The sequence below is a fragment of the Melospiza georgiana genome, chromosome 3 (assembly GCF_028018845.1).
Source record: "Melospiza georgiana isolate bMelGeo1 chromosome 3, bMelGeo1.pri, whole genome shotgun sequence".
NCBI classification, from domain to species: Eukaryota; Metazoa; Chordata; class Aves; order Passeriformes; family Passerellidae; genus Melospiza; species Melospiza georgiana.
In genome coordinates, this window is record NC_080432.1 from 93,487,198 (window position 1) to 93,510,770 (window position 23,573).

Sequence of the window (23,573 nt, forward strand, 5' to 3'; positions counted from 1 at the left end):
TGTGAATAAGAAGTGTTAATTTGGTTTGTCATTGCCTATTGTGGAATTCCCATCATCTTTCCTTCATTTTCCTGGAGGTGATCTACTGGCTGAATAATGTCTGGATCAGCAAAAACCATTCTGCGCAGTTTTTATTGTTTGAACAGTTTTTATTATTGTTTCTATCAGCTGTTTCTTGCTGGCACAGGTTCATACTACTAGGGCAGGATGAGAAACTTCTTGCTGTGTCTGGCTCCAGTAATGCCCCCTCACATGCTGCAGCATGATGTGAAACATCTCACTTCTGAGGCTTTCCAAAATGGTCTGAGAGGCTATCAGCAGAGATTATTCCAGCAGGAGTTAACGATATGCTCTTCCAGTTCCTTGAGCTTTATGTAAGATACAAGATCAAGGATAAAAGCAGTATTTTCTAATAAATAAAGAGTTTGTTGATCACAAACTTGAAAATATTATTGGAAGGGGAGGTGGACAAGACAATGCAAATTTAAACTGAAATCTGACATTGGAGTTGCTAATTGGTAGCTTCAATGTTTCAATTAATTTGGAGAATTCTGATATGCCCTCTTTCTTCCTCACTCCATACATCCCTTCTGTTGCATGGTAGGAATCCTACTTCATGTGTTACCTTCTCTAGCCCCAATTCACATTCCTTGTTTCCTCATTCATATCCCTTGTTTCCTCATTCATATCCCTTGTTCATGTCAAGTTAAGCCAATGCAGGTGTAGGAACTACATTCTTTCTCTCTTCTTTGAGATGGAAGGCTCATGACTAGCCCTAAGCTTGTTGCCTAGTACCTCAGCTGGCCAGAAAAATTAGGTTCAAAATACTTAATTTCCTAAGTCAGTAAAGAACCCTTGATGATTACCAATTTCTCTCCACACAAGAATTACATCTGATACCCAAACATTCCAAAAACATGTCAGAAAAATATTGCTCTATAAATCAGAAAATGAAAATATTAGCAGTTTTGGACTGTTTTTCTTTGAAAACACAGATCTCCATTTCAAGGAAAAAAACATGCAGAAAACTTTGCACCCAAGCATACTCAAGGCTTCTTGTTCTTTGCAATCCTATCAGTGCTTTCTTAGAAAAAGGGAAATTATAGTTCTTTTTACTTTTTTCCTCAAAAAAGTATGTTTTCAGATTACACTCTCTGCTTTACTGTAAAGCCTCTCAAAGTAAACCCAGACCAGGATGTGGCCCCTTCCTATATACAAGATCCAGTAGCTTTCAGAAGGACACTCACATTTTACATCCCAAACTGTCTTAGCTCACAGGCTCTATGGTAAGGCCTTTAAGAAAACACACATGTGCATTTTTATGCACAGCTTTGAATCTATAAGAAATATTGCAAGCTAGAACTGTAATGAAATTTTCTGTCCTGATGCCTTCAGGAAGAACCTCAGAAAAGCAAACATAAATATTCTTTGAAATTTGTAGGAAGTACGATTCTTTCCTCTAGCTTCCTGTAGAAGCCCTCTTACACAATGGAGTCACAGTAATAAAAACGTTTCTGTATTCCAAATCTGTATCTAAAAACCCTTTAAAGATTAATATAATTTTTCAAAAATTATTGAATAATGTTATTAATGGTGCACTAGATAATAAATAAGTACACAACTAGCATGGAAGAATCCAAAGGGATAAACATAGATAATGCTCTTGTGCCTAGTTGCTAGGAAAACAAAACCTGTATAATATTTATCAAATTAATGTAATTTTATATTTGAAATAAATGTATTGCTTCTCCAGAGGGGCCATTTGGCAGTTCCAGTCAAACAGTATTTTGCTAGGCAAACGAAACTACTGATACAAACCAGTAACATAAAAAAGGTTAAAAGAGGAGTCATATCACATCACCTGGGAGGACCAGAAACCATCCAAGGACAACTAGACAACTCATGCAAATCAAGCAATGGCAGATGCAATTTTAGCATTTGGTAAATATATTACTTTTTGCTCTAGTCTCATCTGGAAACTATTGCTTTCTCATTGCATCTGCAGCACTATAAATGCAAATCTGTCAAGAACCTTGTACTTAGAGTGACTCAGCTCTCCTTTGGATGAAAAAATCCAAGGGGAAGTTACCAAACAGAAAGCTCAAACCCACATGCAATTAAATTATGAAAGACATATGAAACACACAATATGAATATAGATACAGATTAGGCACATTTGAAAGAAGTCCACCATGGACCCTTAATAGTGTAGATGTGAATTCCCATTCAAGATGTATTAAAAAGATGATTTCTGTGGTCTAGGAAAAGATCACAGACTTTTAGAATGATAGAATACCAGGTTGGGAGGGACGTCAAGGATCATCAGATCCTTTCTTGACAAAAGTATGTTGAGAGAAGGATTTTTCTGTGTCCTTTCTGTAACCTCCCCCAAACATCTGGCAGTGGCCACTGTCATGGGCAGAAGAGGAATCTCTCTTGGCCTGACACTATACTGCCTTCTGTGTTCTTATTGTCTTCTCCCCAGATCTTTTTCTTTACTGGAGGGCCATTTATTGATATTCTTTAAAGTTTATTTTGCATTAAAAGAGCAGTTTTATTTATGTGTATTCCATGTACCTACCCATTTTATGTGCCTTTGACTTAAGTTTTTCCTGCTTGTGTATCAGACAGCTGTTTACAGGACTGTACACTTAGATATATTCTTAAGTTACAGGCTAATTAATTTCCATGGTTTGGTTTTGTATTTTTTTTCTCTTTTTCCAATTTCTGTGGATCAAAAATTTTTGAATATTCATATGGCCTCTTCTTGTCTCTGTATCTCATCCCTATAGCTCTATGTAAGCACAGTAGACACTCAAAGATGTAAAAATGCTCCTGAGCAGTGTTTTGTACATAATTAGCACATTTGTTCTTCAACATTGCTTCATATTATACAGAGGAAAAAATTATAAAGGTCCTTGCAGAGAGGCTGAAAAAGTCATACTGTCTCCACTGATTTTAAATACAACAAAGCATCTTGGGCATAAAAAGACAACTCTCTTTTCCTATATTTTTACTTGAATCCTGAAAGAGGGTACTTTAAAGTAATTAGGCAGGAGAACAGGCATCACATGCCTATTATGAATGATCTCATAAGCCTACTATAAATGAAGGAATCACCACCAGCTTGGTTCAGGAATAGTTGTAACTAGGTTATGAGATGGGAAAAGGGAAAAGAGAAAATGAAAGTGAGTTCTTTCAGTTTGTTCAGCAGAGAGGGGAAAGGCAACAGTAGCATTGGAGAAAAAACAAACAAAATAAGCCAACAAAAAAAAAAAAAAAAAAAAAAAAAAGCTGAGAGGTCAGTGAGGGAAATGGCCAGGTTTACAAGCACTTTTGAAATGAAACTTGGCTGCAAGTCAATTGGACCTCAAGCAAACAAATAAACAGAAAAGTGGCAGGTAAGTTTCAGTACAGATAAAGGTGAGGCAGTGCAGATCCAAAAGAGTAATCGAAACCTGATGCTGAGCTCAGCAGTGGCACTTGTGCTCAGGAAGGACGTCTTAGTCACTGTGGCTTCCCCTCTGAAACCAATGGCTCTGCAGGAGGAAGCAGAGAAAAAAAGTCAGCTTAAAGCTTAGTGTCACCCAGAAACAAGGTAGATTGCATTACTCTTCTAGTCTGTGAAACTTTGGTAAGTGTAACCAAAGCCTGACTAGATGTCCAGTTCAGGTCTCCACATCTTAGCAGGACCTCACAGTTAAAGAAGTTATCCTTGTTTCTAACTGATCAAGGGGATGAAGCAGCTGCCTTACCAAGGGATAGAGGCTGTAATTTCTGACATGAAAAAGCTGAAGGCAAAATCTGAGTGGTCTTTAAAAAAATCCTGTATGTAATAAATAAACTGAATGTTGAACTGTTATTCACCAAAACTAGTAACATTATTAGAAGTGGCACTTGTTGAAATAAAGATGTGTGTTTAAAACTTACAAAATTTTTATGCAACAGTAGGTTTGCTGGGATTGGAGAGCACAGGGGTTTGTGGAGGTTGATTGTATCGCATTTAGCCAACTCCATGAGCAAGGAACCACAACAGGTGCTGAAAGATGAGGATGTACTGTTCAGCATTCCTGATTCAGTGACTGTGGAGGCTGGAGGAGCACAAGGACTAGTAGAAGGGACCATGGACAAGCCAGGCATGTACAGCATGTCATTCTGCCAGACAAAATATTGGCTGACAAGAGCCCCTACTCTTAATCAGAGTGTATTATTATGGTCTTAAAACTATCTATGGGTTCCTGTACAATGAACCATGTTTTACCCTGTGTCTTCTGGTATCCATACCCAGATGCCCTAGCCGTGTGTTTGAGTGACGTGGAATAGTGCTGGAGTTCTCAGGTATGAAACAGCCTTAAAAAGAACCAAATGAATTTTGGCACATGATGCTGGGACTGTACTGAAGAGCTTCCAAGGCTATGTTCTCAGCTGTGGCTCTGGCCCAGACTTCCAACAGCTTCTTTGGGATGGGCAGTTTCCAACCAGTACAGATGATCTGCAACTGGTACTGCCTCCCAGCTGCTCCCCTCTCCCTGCACTTACACTAAGTAAAAGGTATTTGTGCAGGCGTTTGAGATGACCAGAGGAAGACAGGTTTCCAAGGATTTTCTTGCAGAGTCTTTTAGTTCAAAAAACATGTCAGAAGTTTAACTTTAGATATCTCTAAGTGGCAGTTCTCCAACTATTGTAAATGAGAAGTTTCCTAAAGAGACGCAGGTTCTCCAACATTTTAAGTTACATCTTCTGAAAACTCAAAAACTACATTTTAGGCAATGTTACTCATAGCAGCTGTCACAAGACTAAGACTGTGCTATTGCTATTTGCAGTGTTCATGGTTCATACATCTGAACTGATGAAAGCTGAAATTGGCCTTGGCAAAATTGCTTGGAAAATGACAACAGCCTTCTAAAAGTCCAGTTTACCCCCAAAATTATTTGTGCCTGTTGGTCTTGATATCAAGGCACTGAATTACCAAATAATGGGGTCAAGTTACTGATATGCCTGACAGCCGAGCGTTGCTTGGGCACTGCAACTCAACAAAGTAGTTCAGTTTGGGTTAGGACTTGTTTGTTATTTTGGGCCAGTGGAGCATATTTTGCACATCTAATTTTTTTAATTTTTTTTTTTTTTAGAAGATCGCCAGGATTCAGCCACGGGAACCCGTGGGAATGCGACCCTTTGCTGCTGGCGGGCCGGATCCCGAGGCTGGTGAGACAGAGCAGAGATCCATTCTGAATTAGGTGAAGTGTCTAGGAGAGGTGAAAAGTCTGTGAGGCCAAAGCTGAAGGAAAAGCCGCATTCCAGAGACAACAAGGAGACAGAGAAAGAAAAATAGAAATGACCACAAGGTCAATTTGCCCCCCGACCTAGGAATTCCTTTGATAAAGAAGAACTGGCGATAAATGTCACACTGAATGAATATGTATGAACCTATTGTGAAACTGTATGCATATGCATTTGGAAGGGGGATAAAAGGAGACCTGAGGTCTTCAGGGGTACGCATGCCTTTTGGGGAGGCTTGCGTCCGGCGCGCGTCGTAATAAAGGCATACCGGGCTTCACAACTTTTATAAAGTTGTGAGGTTTCTCCTTTTCTCCGCAAAACACTGGGACCTTACATCCCGCGATTGCTGCCGCCCGTTCCCCGCAGGAGCGGGCCCGTTCAACCCGGTGCCAGTGACGCGGGGCGGGGAAGGCAGAAGGGCGTTCCGAGGAGCTGCCCCCTGCTCCGAGGAGCCGCTCCCCGCGGACCGCCGCTTTCCCGGCCGGCCGGGCCAGTTTCGTTTCCCGCTGGCTCCTCCTCCGCCTCCGCCCGCCCCCTTCGCTGTGCCGCTGGTCGGGATCGCCGCTCCCGGCTCCCGGCTCCCGGCTCTCTGCTCCCGGCTCTCTGCTCCCTGCTCCCGGCTCGCTGCTCGCTGCTCCCGGCTCCCGGCTCCCGGCTCTCTGCTCCCGGCTCCCGGCTCGCTGCTCGCTGCTCCCGGCTCCCGGCTCCCGGCTCTCTGCTCCCGGCTCCCGGCTCTCTGCTCCCTGCTCCCGGCTCGCTGCTCGCTGCTCCCGGCTCGCTGCTCGCTGCTCCCGGTTCGCTGCTCCCGGCTCGCTGCTCGCTGCTCCCGGCGATGCTGGGGCGCTGCGCCCCGGGCTCCCCGGGCCCGCGGTCCGCGGTGCGCGCCCTGCCGCCCTCCGCCAGCGCCCTCCGCCAGCGCCTGCGCCAGGTCAGCGCCGCGGGCGCGCAGCCCGAGTTTGGCTCTCCAGAGCCGTGGGGCGGGAGGGTGCCGCGGGAACGGGGGATAATCGTTTCAAAGGAAGGGAGGGCAGGTTCTGACCAGGTGTAAGGAAGAAGTTTTTTACGGTGAGCGCGGTGAAACACTGGCATAGGTTGCCCGGAGAGGTGATGGATGTTCCACCACTTGAAACATTCCAGGCGAGGCTGGTCAGGGCTCTGAGAGACCTGATCTAGTTCAGGATGATCCAGTGCACTACATGGGGGTTGGACTAGATGGTCTTTACAGGTCCCTTCCGAGCCAACGCATGCTGTGATCGCTCCTTGCAGTGTGCAGAACGGATCCCAGAGGCTGAGGCAGTACTCGACCTGCTGGAGAAATGCCCAGAGCACCAAAAAAAGGGATCTTTTCCCGTCATAGTTTTTGAGGGGCTGGATGCCACAGGTAAGAGCAACGTGTGGTTGAAGAATCACAGATGAGAAATTGTTGAAAGGAGCAACTGCTATGTTTTTTATTAGACATCAGGCTTTAAAATAAAATTTAAAAAATCTCGGAAACCTGTGACAGATATGGAATTAATAATTACAAATGCCAATCTGTCTTCTCTTACTTGTAAAAGATTAGTGTATGCTAATTTACATTCAGTAGTTTAATTCCTTACCTATGCAAATGAAGGAATACAGAGTGGAATATTGAAAATTAAATTTCTTGTGCAGATGATGAAACATACTTTTACTGGAGAGTTTTCAAATAAATGAATTAAACTAGTGGTAGTCTGGGGAGCTGCCAGCAGTTTGTCTAAAAGAGAAATATTACTTACTTCTGGCTAACTTTGTTTTCTGACTTGTCAGTTAAAGATAACTGAAAATCCTCCTATAAAGAAGGAACTGGATGATCAGCATGGCAACATTCACATAAATTGCAGCCGGGAAAAATGTTATAAATTAATAGATAGGGAAATTGCCATGAATATATAGAGAAATTGCCGTGCACCTAATGCATTTAAGGAAATGAAAACTGAAAGCTGGCTAAAGGAAGGACTGGAAGGCCCAGAGATCAGGAAGAGGAGTAATAATTCCTGCAACCAGACTCAGAATCATTTTCCACTGGAAACCTTATGACAAGATGCTCGGGTTACATATTCAGATGTCAGAACCTGTATTCCACATGAACAGACAGGAGCGTTTTTCAGTTTTTAAACTCAGGTGTATCTGGTAAATAATATAATTAATGTTTCCTTCTGTAAATGAAATGCAGGCAAAACGACAGTGACCCAGGCTGTTAAGGACACCCTGAATGGCATCCTGCTGCGGTCCCCACCACCCTGCATCAGCCAGTGGAGGACTGTATTTGATGACGAGCGAACACCCATCAAAAGAGCATTTTATGCTGCCGGCAACTACATTCTGGCTTCAGAGATAGCAAAAGCATCCACTCAGGCACCTGTGATCATAGACAGGTTTGTGTATTTAAGAAGCCCTCTTATATCAGTGCCATCATACAGTTGTTCTTGCAGTGTTGCAAGCAGTCAGTGATTGTCTCTGTGTTTCTTCAGGGGTTTTGTTTTGGGTTTTTTTGTAGTTTGTTCAGTGTTTTTTTGGAAGCACTCTGCAGACAGATAAATATTATATCTTTTAAAGAGTAACATTTATGATAAGAGTAAAATAGGGAACTTCAATTAGTGTAATACTCTTAACTAGCTTTAGGAAACATGAAAATTGTTACATCTTCAGTTAGGAATAGTGAAGGCACAGGCTGTGCATCCTGAGCTAAACCAGGGTTTTGTGACAAACCAGAGGAGACTGTGGGCTGCTGGTCATGGCTGTCTCCAAGATGTGTCTCACATATGGGTGGATTGGAATGACTGAGTGTTAGGTAAACTTACTCTTTGTGAATTTAAACACAGAGATATACTTCCTACTTTTTTGAGTTTGTGTTATTTCTGGTTTTCACTATATGTGTAGGCAGCTTACAATATTACTGTTCATAAAAAAGTCTAGATGTACATTGAACCCTCTAGCTTATTTCAGTAGGTGTTACTGTAACCTCCTGCTACAAAACACACACAGACACACATGCACACATGCCTTATTTGCATGTTAGTGCTGTTTTCAACCAGCCTCAAATCCACTGAAATCTATCAAACACAGTGCCTTGTAGTAGGGACAATATTAAAAGCAAGTGAAATTAGTAACATTAGTAATGCCTGTGTTCGTTCACATGTTTGTGAAGACTGCATGTTCACTACCAAATCTATTGCATTAAGTAGGATGGGAATCACAAAAAAGGGGACTCAGAGTAAAGGATTTTGAGATATATTGTAACTCTTCTTTGACCTGTCTCAATATATCAGGAGACTTTCTTTTGATAGGAGTATCTGAAACAGTCTCTACATAATGTTTTAATTAATAGTTCACATTAACTCTGAATAGTGCACTGACTATTATCATTGTTAAGAAATAATGGATAGCACAGAACTGTTATTTCCCTTCAAAGCCATGGTGTCACCTATCTCATCATTATTGACTTCTTGTTATAATGCCAACTGTCTCCTATATTACTGAAGAATTAATGTTCTCTTTAAAATTTCTCTCCCTCCATTTTGTGTTTTCCTGACAGATACTGGCACAGCACAGCTGCCTATGCAATTGCCACTGAAACAAGTGGGGAAGTCCAGGATCTTCCACCAGCTCAAGATGAGGTGTATCAGTGGCCTGAAGATCTGCTTAAACCTGATCTTGTGCTTCTCCTGACTGTTGACCCTGAAGAACGAGTCCGGAGACTTCAGCATCGGGGGCTGGAGAAAACAAAGGAGGAAGCTGAGTTGGAAGCTAACAGCTTGTTTCGCCAAAGGTAATTCCTTTAATGGGGAATAAGAGGCTGGAGGCAATCTTGGTCCCTCTGGGATCAATAACAAATGTGCCTCCCATGTTATTGGGACAAGAATTTCCACAAGAATTTCCTTTGTATAAACTTTTGTTAGGTTTTTGGTGGGTTTTTTTTTGAAAGAATGCATGGCTGTCAGGGAGGGTAAATTCTCTCACTGCTAACTGAAAGTGTTTGAAAGATGCAGATGTATAATTTCATTGTAAAGGATCTTTGAGTTAAAATACTTCTATTTTGCTTTGCTGCTTTTATTCTCGCATCTTTCTTATTGAGGTCATGAAGGAAATGGACTTAAGGGTTCCAGGACTAGGAGGCAAGAAGATGAAACACACATTTCCCCAGGAAATTCTGGAATTGAGCTCCAGATTAAGAGAATAAAATTTAAACATCCTGTTGTAGATGTCTTTAGTTGTACAAAGTGTTTCAGGTACCAGTATTGTCACTACCTTTAATGGAGCCTTCAAAGTGATTTATCTCACCACTGCTTTGGAGCTCAGTGATCTAAACTTAAGTATCTAAAACCTTTTGATATGAGATGTGATGTAGAACCTGTGGACACTTCCTGGGCTAGAAACTGGAAGCTAAATGAGATAGTCCAGAGCATCTCAAGCAGTACTAGGTACATTAATTTAAGCAACTGAATGGCTCCCTAGGTATCCTGCTTCAGGGTGTGCTGAATTGCTGTCTAGGCTCTGCCAAATGTATTGATTAGATCATCTTTGTCTAAGGTGGAAACTCAAATACTCAGTGTTCATGTAGATACCTCAACAGAGACACCTGAACATTGGTTTCCATATCTACAAGCAAGGCTGAAATCTACCTTTAGGATTATAAATTTCTAGTGATGGTATACCTTAAAAATGTTGTAAAGTCAAAAGTGGTTATAATTTGTAAAGCCAAAGTGGCTTTACAAAGGGGAGACTTTGCCTGAGAAATTCAACATTGGTGAATGGAGCAGATGATGATATCTGCCTGGACTTCTGCAAAGTGTTTGACAGTGACATGACATGTGACAGTAACATGCAAAGTGTTTGACGTGACATCCTCATCTTCAGATTTGAGAGACATGGATTTGATCAATGGACCATTCAGTGAATGAAGAATTGGCTGGATGGCAGCACACAATGGCTTACTATCCACATGGGAACCAATGACAAGTGGTGTCCCCTGGGGTCGCTGCTGGGGCTGATACTATTCAGCATCTTTTTGGTGACATGGGCAGTGGAAGTGAGTGCACCCTCAGCAGCTTTGCTGACAAGACCAAGGTGTGTGGTGCAGTGGACATACTGGAGGGAAGGGATGCCATTCAGAGGAACCTGGGCAGGCCTGAGCGGTGGGCCTGTGTTAACCTCATGAAATTCCACAAAGGGAAGGAAGTACAATGTCCTACACCTGTGTTGTGGTAATCCCGAGCACATCTACATGTTGGATGGAGAAGTGATTGAGAGTGCCCTACAAAGAAAGACTTGAGGGTGATGGTTGATGAAAAACTCATTACGAGCTGGCAACATGCACTCACAGCCCAGAATGCCAACCGTGCCCTGGGCTGCATCTGTGCACCATGGTCAGCAGGTTGAAGGAGGGGATTCTCCTCCTATACATTGGTCTTGTGAAACCTCACCTGGAGTGCCGAGTCCAGTTTTGGTGTCCCCAACATAAGGAGGTCATGGAACTTTTGGGGCAAGCTCAGAGGAGGGTCACAGAATTGATAAGAGAACTGGAGCACCTCCTCTACAAAGACAGCCTGAGAAAGAGGAGGCTGTTCAGCCTGGAAAAGAGAAGGTTGAGTAGACACCTCATAGCAACCTTCCAGTATCTGAAGGGGCCTTCAGGGAAACCAGAGAGGGACTTTTCATCAGGAACTGTAGTGACAGCACAAGGAGTAATGGATACAGATGGAAAGAGGGGAAATTTAGGTTAGCTATTAGTAAGAAATTTTTAACTTTGAGGATGGTGAGCTACTGAAACAGGTTGCCCAGAGATGCTGTTGATGCCCCAACTCGGTCAGTGTTCATAGTCAGGTTGGGTAAGGCCTTAAGCGACCTGGTCTGGTGGGAAGTATCCCTGACCATGGTATGGGGACTGGGACTAGATGAATTTTAAGGCCCATTCCAGCCCCTTAACATTCTATGATTCTGTGATTGCCTAATTTTGACAGAAACTCTGTGTGGACACCCAGCTCATATAGTGGGACCTGCAGAGGGATGAGTTAGCTAGGGAATATACTGCCATTTAAGCATCTTTTACATTTTAATCCTGTTACTGCATATTCATGTCAGAAAGCTTTTAGTTATTTCTACCTGTTCATTTTGTCAATTTGAATATGAGAACATCCAGAATCTTCCTTGATTTGTCTTGTGACTTTTGTCCTGAATGGCATTATGGGAACATAGACAATAATATTCACATCCCCGTTCACACCCTCAAAGACACAATGTGGGAGGGTTCTGCATTATGCTTATGGCCTAAGTGAGGAGGTTTTCATCCTGTACTTTATCCTGTTATTCATCTGGTTAGTTGATCAGAGGAAGGGGTTGAATGATATGTCAACTCAGTAATCTAGTGAGTCAAAGCTGAGATCAGTAAATGAGCACAACTACACAATGCAATGCCATATAGTTCAGAGATACCTTAGCAGAAAATGAAGAAAATTAATTCAGGTGCTAGAAGAAAACTGTCCACTCTGCTGCTGTACCAAAATGTATCCAGTGACAAGCTGTAAAGAAAGAAATACTTTATGCCATGTCTTGTTAATAGGGCTGGAGCTCTGGAGATCAATGTTGAGGAAACTGCATGGTTTGAGATTTACATTGTAATAGTTCCTAATGGTTTATTGCTCTTTGCTGGAGATTTCATTCTTAGCTTCATATTAGATTTTCTATCCTCTGTCTCTGCAGTGTAAGCGCTGTCTTCTGAGACTGATGACTAATTTCATTTCATATCCCTGCATTTTGAAGTTTAATTTCTCTATTTTTCTCTGTTTTGTTTTTAGAGTTGAAGAGTCATACAGAAGGATGGTGAATCCTGCATGCCAAGAGGTTGATGCCAGTCCCTCCAAAGAAGAGGTTCTCAAGACTGTTCTACAACTAATTAAGAAGCACTGTGTTTTTTGAAAGCAACTTTTGTGTAGTAGCACTTAAAAGATACTTTTTATTGCCCCACTGTTTTGGTACCTGAAAATGTACAGTGATTTGTTTTGTCTCACAGAAATACTGAACACGGTTTTATTCTGTCAACAGTAATCTGTGCAGGTTATCTGTTTTGTGGTTGCTACTCTACTTTTCTGTATAAGGCAAAATACAGAAAAGTAGTACTCACATCATTCAGCATTCTTTGTAAAGAAACGGACATACTACAGTCATGCATGAAGTGCCTCAGAGTGCTTTCTGACACCAGGACATTTTGAGATCCTATCATGTTGCATCTTCTTCACCAGGAGAACCTATTCCCCAATCCATTGTGTGCCAAAATTTGCTGCACTGCATCAGGAGCATTAGATGCCCAAGGAGAGGCTAAAATATCATAAGCACTAAAACCATAAAATGATTGTAACATTTAGGAACAGAAAATCCAGTGCCCAGTGTTGAGGGGTTTTTTTGGTATAGAGGATGTGCAGCTGGTGCTATGATGAGCATCGTGGAAAAAATGTGTTGTAAAAAAGTGCCAGTAAACACCAAGGGCTCTAAGTGATAAAGTCCAAGCCTGTTTATATATTCAAATGAAATATCTATATATATGAATATTTTCAGAGGGAACCCAGACAATGCCAGCAAATGAGAAACAGAGACCCGAGGAGAACCGGAAACTAAAAACTTAAAAATAATCACTATAATATTTTTTACCAAACTTTATCCTATTAATATTTGTTAATGAGAACTAATCTTCTTTTGAGAGAATGTGAAATGAAAAACCTCAGAGATTCTGAGCAGTGGGAATGATTGCACCTTTTGAGTTCATCTTTTCTTTCTTATGTGGGTGTTCAAACAGGTTGAATGTGAACGCAGAGACTTCAGGTCTGCAAAAGCTTATTTTTATGCACATTAGTTGAACTCCTAAGTGTAAAACTAAACATATGGATAAGCTTTTGTGAGGTCAGAAATAAAGCTGCAGTTCCAGAAAAAAAACATCTTAAAATGTAAATTTGATTTAAAACACTTTTACTTACTTTCCTGTTTTAAGTGAGTGCAATTATCAATGAATCTGTCTTCTAAATAATAATATACTCAATACTGTAGTTCCTGTGTCCAGTCTGTATATACAAGGTGATAGAAAGAAAAACTTCTAAAAAATACATTTTATTCATGCACTGTTTAATGGTTTTGAGTATGCTATTAATATATTATATAAGTTATACATTCTATAAATTTATAAATTCTGGAAATGGATGCTGTTTTGTTTTGTATGTTATTTGTATTTCAGCAGCCTTTGGATTTGCCATACATGCAGACTGAAAATGCATACTTGTAGATGCTCCAATTATTTTAGAAATTATAAAGTATTCAGGTACTCAGTCCTGGATAGAGGAAATTCTTATATTAAAGACACTACTGCATATGAATGATCAGGGTGCAAATATGTGCCTGTCCTAAATATTGTGTAGCCTTAGCTTGTGCAGGTAAAAGATCACTCATCCTGAGAAACTCCACTTGCCCTTTGTCCTTACGTACACTTGCACATGAAGCCAGACTTTCTGGGTTTTGATGCTGGGTTCTTAGAAGTTTAGGTTCATATTTGAAGTGGTGCAATAATTGTATATATCTATATATCTGCAAAAATTCACATCAGATATTATCAATTGCACACATGCAGAATATATTCATAGTCTAAATTTTTCTATAACCCAAATCTACTGATGCAGACTAGGAGAATAGCAAAGCAAGGTAGACAAAACAAACATTCCCTTTCTCTTTGTTAGAATTAAAGGTCTGCAAGTAGCTCTGTGCCACATGCAGGATGTTAATGTGTAGACCCACTCCCGTGCTTCCCATTTCTGTGGCATTTCTGGAGATTTTTGTCCACAGTGTCTAAAAAGACTTTATTTACATTTAGGACAAATCACAGAACAAAAAAAAAAAATTGCTTAGGTTAGAAAGGACCTTAAGGATCATCTATTTCTAAACCCCCTGCTGCAGGCTGGGATATCACCTACTAGATCAGGTTTCTCAGGGGCCCATTAAATCTGGACTTGAACACATCCAGGGATGAGGCATCCTCAGCTTCTCTGGGCAACCTGTTTCAGTGCCTCAACAGTCTCACAGTAAAGAATTTATTCCAATTATCTAATCTAAATCTCCCCTCTTAGGTACTGGAGGGCTGTTTTAAGGTCTCCCCAAAGCATTCCCTTCTCCAAGCTGAACAGCCCCAGCTCTCTCAGCCTGCCTTTGTAGGAGAAGTGCTCCAGCCCTCTGATCTCATTTGTGGCCTCCTCTGGGCCCACAGAGGTGTTCAAATGTGAGGTTTGTCAATGGCTCCTGGCACACAGGCAGGTCTGGGAGCAGGAATATACAAATTACCATCCTGCACCCAGCTAGAGCATCGCCTGGATTAGAAACTGACAGAAGTTTTGCTGGACAGTTTGATGGCCACAAGAGGTCAGGATTTTAATGTTTAAGTGTCTGAAAGACCTGTAATCTCCCAGGTATTTCCACGCAGATTCAGAAGTCAGTTCCTTGGAATGTAAATGTTTTCCTGCGGCTTTGGAGGGTGCTTGCTGTGTAAGACATCCTGTGGGAAGGAGGTTCAGCCATGACACAGCACTGGCCCATGGCCACCAGCCCCTGCCAGGCAGTCCTGGGTCAGCCCAGAGAGCATCCCTGCTTACCCGCAGCCAGCCCATGCTGGACAGCAGGAGTTTGCTAGTAACAGAGAAGGGCTGCTCTCTGTCAGTCACCCTCAGGACAGGAAACATGCCAAAGCCTGTTTCATTTATTACTATTATTACATTTATTACTATTACTATTAGTCATTTAATAATTTATTGATTTGCTAGCTTTAGAACATGGTCCTGCAAAGACTGATGCTACAGTCTTCAAATCTGGGGAATTAGGCCAGTAAATAACACAAACAGAAACTGAATCTCAAGCTTTGCAATTATTCTGTTCAATTCAGTGAGTTCATCCCTTACTGAACAATAAATGCAATTTATAAAATTCAGCTGTTTCCGGAAGAACAAAAAAATACTTTTGTTGTTGTCAGATTAAGCTTTGTATACTTTTTAGATTATTAAAAATTGAATTTTAATGAATTTTTCAATAAATTCTATTTTTATTATTTTATTTATTCTATATTGTGCATTTTATTTCATAAAACACACCATAGTATTTAAAGCATCTGCATTCTCATTTTCAATTTCATTTACTTCATTTTTTTTGGTCTAGAGGGGAATAGATGCTAAAATAAAATGATATTCAGTTGTCTAAACATAGACATCCACAGCAGTTAGTCTCCCTGAGGTATCTGAGATGTCTGTGTGGGGCTGCCAGATATGACAGGAGACATTTGGTTGAGCTGTTGATCTGCAGAGTGGCAGCTGGAGGCCTGCAGGGATACCATATGGTGCCTAAAATGGCACTATTCACCCATTTAAACAGTGAGAGGGTCAGAAAGCAGCAGTGCAGCCTCTTTGGGTTGAGTCTACATTAGCAGGTGGCCTGGAACAAGTAGGGATGATCTGTAGCATAGAGGAGCTGGCACAGGGGAGCAGTGTGTGCCCTCTGTGTATTTCAGAGGTTTATTTTAGACCAGCTCTAATCTGGTCACATTGACTGGCCTCATATTAGCAGCTGTAGTGCAATAAGTGCACTCATACACCAGATTTTTTTGTGTAGCTTTGTCTGGATGGAGTCCAGTTGAAGATGCCAGGACTGTTTCAGCAGGTGAAGCAAAGCATGGTAAGGAGGGGTGGTCAGGAGGAAAGCTGCCACAGCACTCTCCTGATCCAAGCTGAATTTGGATGTATTGTGTACAAGAGATGTAGAAGCAACATAGATCTCTGGGAAAGGTTTCCTTGGAGCCACAACAGACTTTGGGGCCAGTTTCATTGGTGTCCTAACTGAGGGCTAAGTTGGAACGTGCTACAGTTCCTTTTGGTCCATGTTCCTGGGCTACCTGCCAGATATAGCCTATGGACAGGCACAAAGAGTGAATTTTGGTGCATGTTTGACCCCATCCTGCTATAGCATGAGGTGTAGCCATGGGCTCACCCAGCGTACCAGTAGTGAGTGCTGCTGTCAGTCTGGGAGGTGAGAAAACTACTTGCAAGCAAATACCAGACTTCAGGATTGAAATGTCAGGCAGGTGTTTAGCCATTCCCCTCCCAAAAATAAGTTTGCAAGACAATTTCCCCAAAGTCAGATGCTAGGAGGTCACAGGCAGGCTCTCTCAGAAGGCATGAAATATCTATCTCCACTACAGTTACAGTTTCAAACTCATGATTTTACAATTATTTTCTGTAGAGTTACCCAGCAATTTTATAAACAAACTGATATTTTATCAAGTAGGACCTCACTAGCACCTGGAACTAGCACATGGAATCTAGAGATGCCCGTTCTTTGCTACATTTTCTTCACTTTACTGTGCCTTTAGCATTAGCAGCATTAGCACAGCTTCTAAAAATTTGTCTAAAAACTGTGCATGCTGCTTCTGCTATCAATTCCTGCCTTCTCAGAAGCAGGAGAGTCAGGACACTCAATGGGACTTTGATGAAAGGAAAAATGTCTCTCAAAGTTCATGATAACCAAAGCCCCAAGGAGTTTTTATTTTTATTTTCCTTTTTTCTTTTTCCTACTTGTTCAGTCCCAGTTACTGTATTTCATTAATTCGAATAGTTGAAGAAACTTTTAAGTTGTTGCTGCAGGGGGCTGCACTGACTTTGATCTTTTAAATAGAAAGCTTTGTTCAATAAAATTAAATCAGCTCTTTTGTAAAGACAAAGATCATCACCCTCTGGCTTAATTTAACTAAACAGATGTAGGGTTTATGTAAATATGCAGTCAGTGCAATTTTGTGAAATAAAAGCTAGAATACCTTGCCATTAGTGTAAAAATGCATTTTGTGTTACCAGCTGGCCAGTCATGACCTTTTTCTTCAGCCATAAAGACAGTGCATGTTGTGTACTCCAAAGCAGGGGAGATATGATGAAAAATGCTATGTCTGCAACCTCATTGCTTATGAAAATACCCAGACAGAAAAGCTGCACTTTAAGCATGTGGCAAGTACAGAATGAATTCCAGCAGGGTAATTTACTTTTCCTGCTGCTCTCCCCCTCACTGGAGCCAGCCACACTGGTGAAAGCTTAGTGCAGGCTGCAGAATTGCTGGGGCTTTCACTTTTATTTCATGAAAGATGTTGTTAGCAAGTAGGCACTGCTTTCCCTGAGAAGGCAGAAGACACAGTTTTGCAGATGTTTCAGACCACATCCCACAACAGTAAATCTTCTGAGCCAGTGCTTAGGCTTTTGTTGGTGATACAAGTGCTACACCTTGAGTACTGTGCTCGAGAGACCCTCACTACAAGAAAGGCATTGAGGTGCCAGAGGGTGTCCAAAGAAGAACAACAAAGCTGGTGAAGGCTTCAGACCACAAATCCTGTGGGGAGTGGTTGAGGGAGCTGGGGACATTAATCCTGGAGAAAAGGAGGGAGGCTTGGTGGGTATCTTGCCACTATCTACAACTACCAGAGAGGAGGTTGTAGTGAGGTGGGGATTGGTCTTTTCTCCCAGATAATAAAGCAACAGGACAAGAGAAAATGCCTTAAAGTTGTGCAAGGAAAGGTTTAGATTTGATATCAGAAAAAAATTCTTAATGGAAAGGTTTGTCCAGCATTGTAACAGGTTGCTCAGGGAAGTGGTGGCCATCCCTGGGGGTACTTAAAAATTGTGTACATGGGGTATTTGGTGGTGGTCTTGGCAGTGCTGGGTTAACAGTTGGACTCAACAATCTTAGAGGGCTTTTCCAACCTAAACAATCATATGATTCTATGATTCTTTGACCATTTCCGAGTAAGTCCTCCTTGACTCTGGTGTTGGTCAGATTTGGAGGAGATTGCAGTGATGTACCAGGTTAAGGAGGGAGCCTCATCTGCTGATGGATGCAGATTTCATACTATTGATACACAGACAATATTGTGCTGCTTCTGTCTCTGAAGTTTGGTCTGTATCCGACTGCACGTATTCCTTGTTCCCAGCCAGCAGACTTTTGGGGTGAATACTCCAGTTGAGGATTGCAGCTACCAGAAACTGTGTTAGGTTGGCAAAAATATCTCTGCACTGATATTTTAATTTGAAAAATTCATTCACTCTACAACAATATTTTACTAAAGTTGATTATCTAAGTGTCAAACAAGCTATACAGACATTTCTTTGTAATGTAGTTTGTGTATCATGTTTATATACTATGTATGTGTATTGCCCAAACAATATGGGTTTTGCTCTGCTTTTCCAATTTCCACATGAGATTTATTTGGTAAATGGAACATAGATTATTTTAGTAAAGGAAGAGTACTTACAGTTAGCTTTTATTTAGCAGTTCACAGCCTCTGAACTGCTGTCAGGTTGAACTGTGATATTTAAGATCAGAAGCCTTGAAGTGGGTGTGACTCTGCTTCCCCATGGCAGTGCAGCTCAGCTCCAAGCAGCATTCCCATATGACTCTGGTAACACAGCAGAGTTCAGCTCTAGAGTTCATCTACTTTAGAATTACAGCTGCCTCCTCAGAGGATGCATCATCTGTGCAACAACCGCTCTCAAAGTACCGTGAAAAGCCTCTCCTGTTTCTGAGTGGGAGTTTCACTGAGAAGACAGCTCTGAAATGATCTAAATGTGGGCTCTTCACAGGAAATCAGGACTTAGTTATCTGCAGCTGCAATTCAAAAGAAGCACCTATATGTAGCTTTGCCAGCCATCCCCCAAAATAGATTCACTTTCTCAGTTACTGACCTTAGGAAGAAATCTCTTGTTATTTTACAAACGTTTTCCTATAAATCTAATTCTTTTGGGAGAAAATATGTTATTTTTATAAATCTCTAGAACCACTGGATCTAGAGTGTGGATTTTCAGGACAATTTCACAATTATGAGAAGAGACAGATGTTGTTATCCTTCTTTTTTCAGGGCAAAACAAAAGAGCAGCTGTAGAATTGTCCCAGAGAATGAAGCAGAATGGTCTGCAGCCAGTTGTACCCACAAATTCACCAGCCTGCCCACAGGCACTGCCTTAGAAACCAAATGAAACAAGATTGCAGGGGGCTTCAGAAAGCCCCTTGAGGAGGACAAAAGCAAACAGGAAAAGGATCCCAACAGAAACAAAACAACCTGGGACCTGCTCCAAGTTTGCAGCCCACCAGGCAGAGAGGAAATCTGAGTTACAGGGGAACCAGCAAGTGCTGCACTCAGCCCATGCCATTACAAAGAATTTATTACTATTATTACATTTATTACTATTAGTAATTTAATAATGTAATGATTTGCTAGCTTTAGGATATGGTCCTGCAAAGACTCTGATGCTACAGTCCTCAAAGCATCTGGGGAATTAGGCAAGTAAATTACACAAACAGAAACTGAACCTCAAGCTTTGCAAGAATTCTGTTAAATTCTGTGAATTCAGCCCTTACTGAACAATAAATGCAATTTATTGTTCCCGCAATTTGTAAAATTCAGCTCTTTCTTGAAGGATAAAACAAGATGCAAGGCTGAACTGGATGCACCCCATCCTGAACTGTGCACATGTGTACTGCGTGTGGGTGTGTGTGCGCACACATGTACGGTGGGAAGGCATAGGGAATTACATCTGTCTCTAACACATGGCTTTGTTATATTATGGGCATTTTGTTTCAGGTGTCTCATGCCTGGAAGTTTAATTTACATCCCTAAGAAATGGCAACTGTAGGTCAGTGGATCCCAGCCATTTCCCTGCGCTGCGTTCCCCTGTAGAGCTCACCAGTGAGAAGAGATGGTCCAAGCATAACCTGATTCGTGCAAGGGATGCACCAGTGGGTGCAATGATCTGCATAGATAGTTTTGGCTCTCTAGCCCTCAATGCCATGTAGCACACTTCTAAAACCACTGCATGTCATCCTCAGAAAGCACTGTGATCCCTCAGTAAAGCACGACTTCTTTCTCATACCAAAGACAACGTTTGTGATTTCCCAATCTTCTCTCCACAGAGTTGCAAGAGCCAAAACTCTCTTATTCCCAAAGCAATTTCAGCCTGACTTTTACCAGGGAAAAGTGACAAGGGATTGCACCTTTGAAGGCAGAGTAAGGAACTGACCTGTGGTTTATGTCTTATTGGAGTGTATTGTGTCAATCTGTTGTAAACAGAAAAAGCATTTCTGTCCCTATTCCTTCAAGATAGGTGGGTGAGCCCCAGACAGGCTTTTCACTTGGAGGGTAACACCAAAGTAAGGTTGTGCTCCTGGGAAGATGTGAGTGGTGCATCTGATGACAAGGTGGATCTAATAAGGGCTTTCTTCTCAGTCTTTCCACTTTGATATTTTTGGAGACCTTTAAGCTGTGCATAATTTCTGTAATGAGTTCCTTGATCAAAACCTACTCTTTGCAAGTAAAATGTAGATACCTATTCAGATTTCTGACATCATCTTTGGAAGACAACAGAAAAAATGATGCGTTGATTAGTTTTTAGAGATTAATATTAATTAGTATTGATTAGTATTTAGTAATAGGCATGGGAGATGTATTCTGGAAAAAACCAAAACTCTACAACCAAAATTGTAGCCCACGAAACTGATCAAGAAGCTTCTGAAGCTAAACTTCTCTCATATCTCTCCTTGCCTTCACCCAAGACTACAAATGCTGAAGCAGTAAGATATCCTGCTCACAGAGGGGTATGTATCAGTAAAATCACAGCAGGCTTGAAAGCTTTGCAGGAGGCTTGTTCTCACCATTGTTTCACCTCTCTGTTTGAGGGTTTGTTTTTGTTTTTTTTCCTCACAGCTGTACTTACTGAGAAAGACACGAATATATTGTAGATGGTGTTGATTCATATCCCGCAGGAAAAATTGAAGAGGTGAGTGATTTTAGCAATTCTTACTGCCAGGTTAAGGAGCAGAAAATAGCTGCAGAATTGGAGGTATTGACATAAGAAGGGGTGAGGAGATGACCAGTGGGAAGGAGGAGTTGAAAGATTTCTGTAATCAACGTCTTTGTTCTCATTCCAACTCTGCAGAGGAACAGCTTTTGCCTAAATATCAAACCTCGCTTCACTTTTGTTTACAGTATCGGAAATAAGCAGGAACGTACTAGCACGCTGCAGGAGAAAACAATCATGTCCTTTGCTTCCAGCCATGCCAGTGGTACAGCCAGTTGTGATAGGGAAAGCCTGTAATCCAGTTTCAGTAAATCAAGCACAGCTGGGGCATCAGCTAGTCTGTGGTTTGCTTTTGTCCCCTGGGACTGCAGTTGTGTTAATGTTGCATGCACAGCCTGTGGAGCTGGGCTAAGTCACAGAAGTCTGGATCTCGGTCTGAGCTCCTTCAGAGGTCACAGCTGCTTTGGCTGGGGATTTTGGGTTAGGCTCATTACAGATTATCACTCTGAGCTCTGGTATTCTTTCTCAGCGTGGAGTTAACAGGATCCACATGGTGGATTTGGAATCTAATATTCAGATGTGGAGAGCCCTGGGCACTAAGCCCCGATCTTTAACAGGAGCTGTGCACATGCTGAGACTTGGGCTAGCAGGTCCTGCATGTTGGTTAGCAGTGAAAAAAGGTCTCACTCTGATTCAGACAGTGGAAGGGGTTTAGAGCCTCAAAATATACTCGTTCTCAAGCACTTCAATAAGAAGAATCAAATACATGAAGTAGCAGAGCATATGGGAAATACTTAAATGAATTTCAAAGGACTTCCCCTCATCATAACCTGTTCTATAGAATAAAAGGGCATGGAAGGAACAGTATTTTGTTCAGACAAATAACTTACTTGTTTTGTCAAACCTTGTCCTTTGTAAGGGCTGTCTGCCCATCACTGACAGGAGCAGAGATCTCAGATTGCATACTTCTTCCATCTGGCTCTCTGCCTGCATGCCTGACCTATTGATGTCCATGGTGATCTGTGCAGAGACTTGCACAGAAAGGAACAGTGTCTCTTGACATTGAGATCCTCCATTTGGACCTCTGGGGAAAAGGTATTTTAGAGTGAATTTTGCCTGAGGCGGGCTCAGGACAATGAAATCCTCTCCTTACAGCACCATGGGGGCCCAAAGGGAGATGCAGGGAACTGGATTCTGCTCCACAAAGTCAGTGAGGAGGTGGGGAGGGAGGGCAGAGCCCAGCGACACACAGGAGGTGACCGGGTTTTGGCAGGCGCCCGCAGAGATCTGCAGAGCCTGAGGCTTTATCTGCAGGGTGGCCAACATCTGGCAAAACAATCTGCTGGGAGGCTCGTGGAGGGAACCTTGCAGACTTTCCTGATGCTTGCCCAGATTTCCCCACACAGGGAGCAGATCTGGCACGAGCCGTGTGAGCAGTTTGATTTCCAAATGCACCGTGCCATAAATTCCCCCAAACAGGGAAACACTGCAGAGGAGCTGGTGGGCTGCAACCCACCCATCTCGCTCCATTTGTGTGCCTAAACCAGCTGGGATGCCAGTTCCTTCTCTTTGAGACTCTTTTCTTTATCTCCTTCTTTAATCCAGTGTGCCAAGCAGGCTTGTGCATCAGGGAAATCTGCAGCGCGTCAGATGAATCTGTCTCTGCAGTGTTTGTGCGAAGCCACCGCTCGGAGCCGGTGTGCCGGGAGCGCAGAGCCACCAGAGGGAGCGAGAGCACCGAGCACGGCAGCTCGGGATCGCAGCTTCAGGCGATGCAAACACAGAAATCATCCAGAGCCAGGAGGAGAGGAGGGCTGGCTCAGAATCTGTGTGGTTGCATTTAGGTGGAGAAACCCCAAAGACATTTTAAAGCCCATTTTGATGCATTTGGTAGGTGTTGGGGTTTAGGTTGTTTTGGTTTTGTATATTTTTTTTCCCTAATCCTAGATTTCTTTTTGTAATCAACACTGGGATTTTTGTTTTGTGGGTTTTTGTTGTTCTGTTTTTATTTTGTTTTTGGTTTTTTTCCTACTTCTTGATTTCTTTATGTAATCAACAGTGGCTAAACTGTATAAGCTGCCAAATGTAATAAAGATGTAGCTATTACAAATACTTCAAACCATTCCTCTAAGAGAAAGGCAAAAGTGGACTATTAAACAAAGTGACCAAAAGACTCTCAGTCGCACAGAATTTAAACACAATACTGTATCTTTACAAACAGCACTGCTGAAGGTTTGCTCTTCTGTCACTTCTTCCTTGTGTGGCTGTGTGCAAATCACCTAAACCCAGATCCACTGATAATAAGGAAACTTAACACTCTGAAAAACAGCAGAACCTAAACAATACTGTAGCCCTATTTCCCCTGTGCCCCATTTGCTCTATGTGTCTGAATTGCAGCTTCTTTCCCTCACAGAAAAACAGCCCATG

At 42.0% G+C, this 23,573-nt stretch overlaps 1 protein-coding gene across 1 annotated transcript; it reads left to right on the forward strand.

The window, feature by feature from the left end:
• The first annotated feature begins 6,492 nt into the window (after nucleotides 1-6,492).
• Nucleotides 6,493-13,425, forward strand: CMPK2 (cytidine/uridine monophosphate kinase 2). The gene is made up of 4 exons (XM_058019941.1): nucleotides 6,493-6,661; nucleotides 7,475-7,676; nucleotides 8,837-9,070; nucleotides 12,096-13,425. Exons 1-4 carry the CDS (start codon nucleotides 6,493-6,495, stop codon nucleotides 12,214-12,216), a joined length of 726 nt encoding a protein of 241 aa, XP_057875924.1. The 3' UTR covers nucleotides 12,217-13,425.
• Nucleotides 13,426-23,573: the final 10,148 nt, after the last annotated feature.

Bases quoted from the DNA above. Each gene is read 5' to 3' on its own strand.
- CMPK2 (XM_058019941.1), top strand. From the start codon at position 6,493: ATGGTCTTTACAGGTCCCTTCCGAGCCAACGCATGCTGTGATCGCTCC. The intron at 7,677-8,836 runs GTTTGTGTATTT...TTTTCCTGACAG, and splicing joins GCACCTGTGATCATAGACAG to ATACTGGCACAGCACAGCTG. The intron at 9,071-12,095 runs GTAATTCCTTTA...TTTTGTTTTTAG, and splicing joins AACAGCTTGTTTCGCCAAAG to AGTTGAAGAGTCATACAGAA.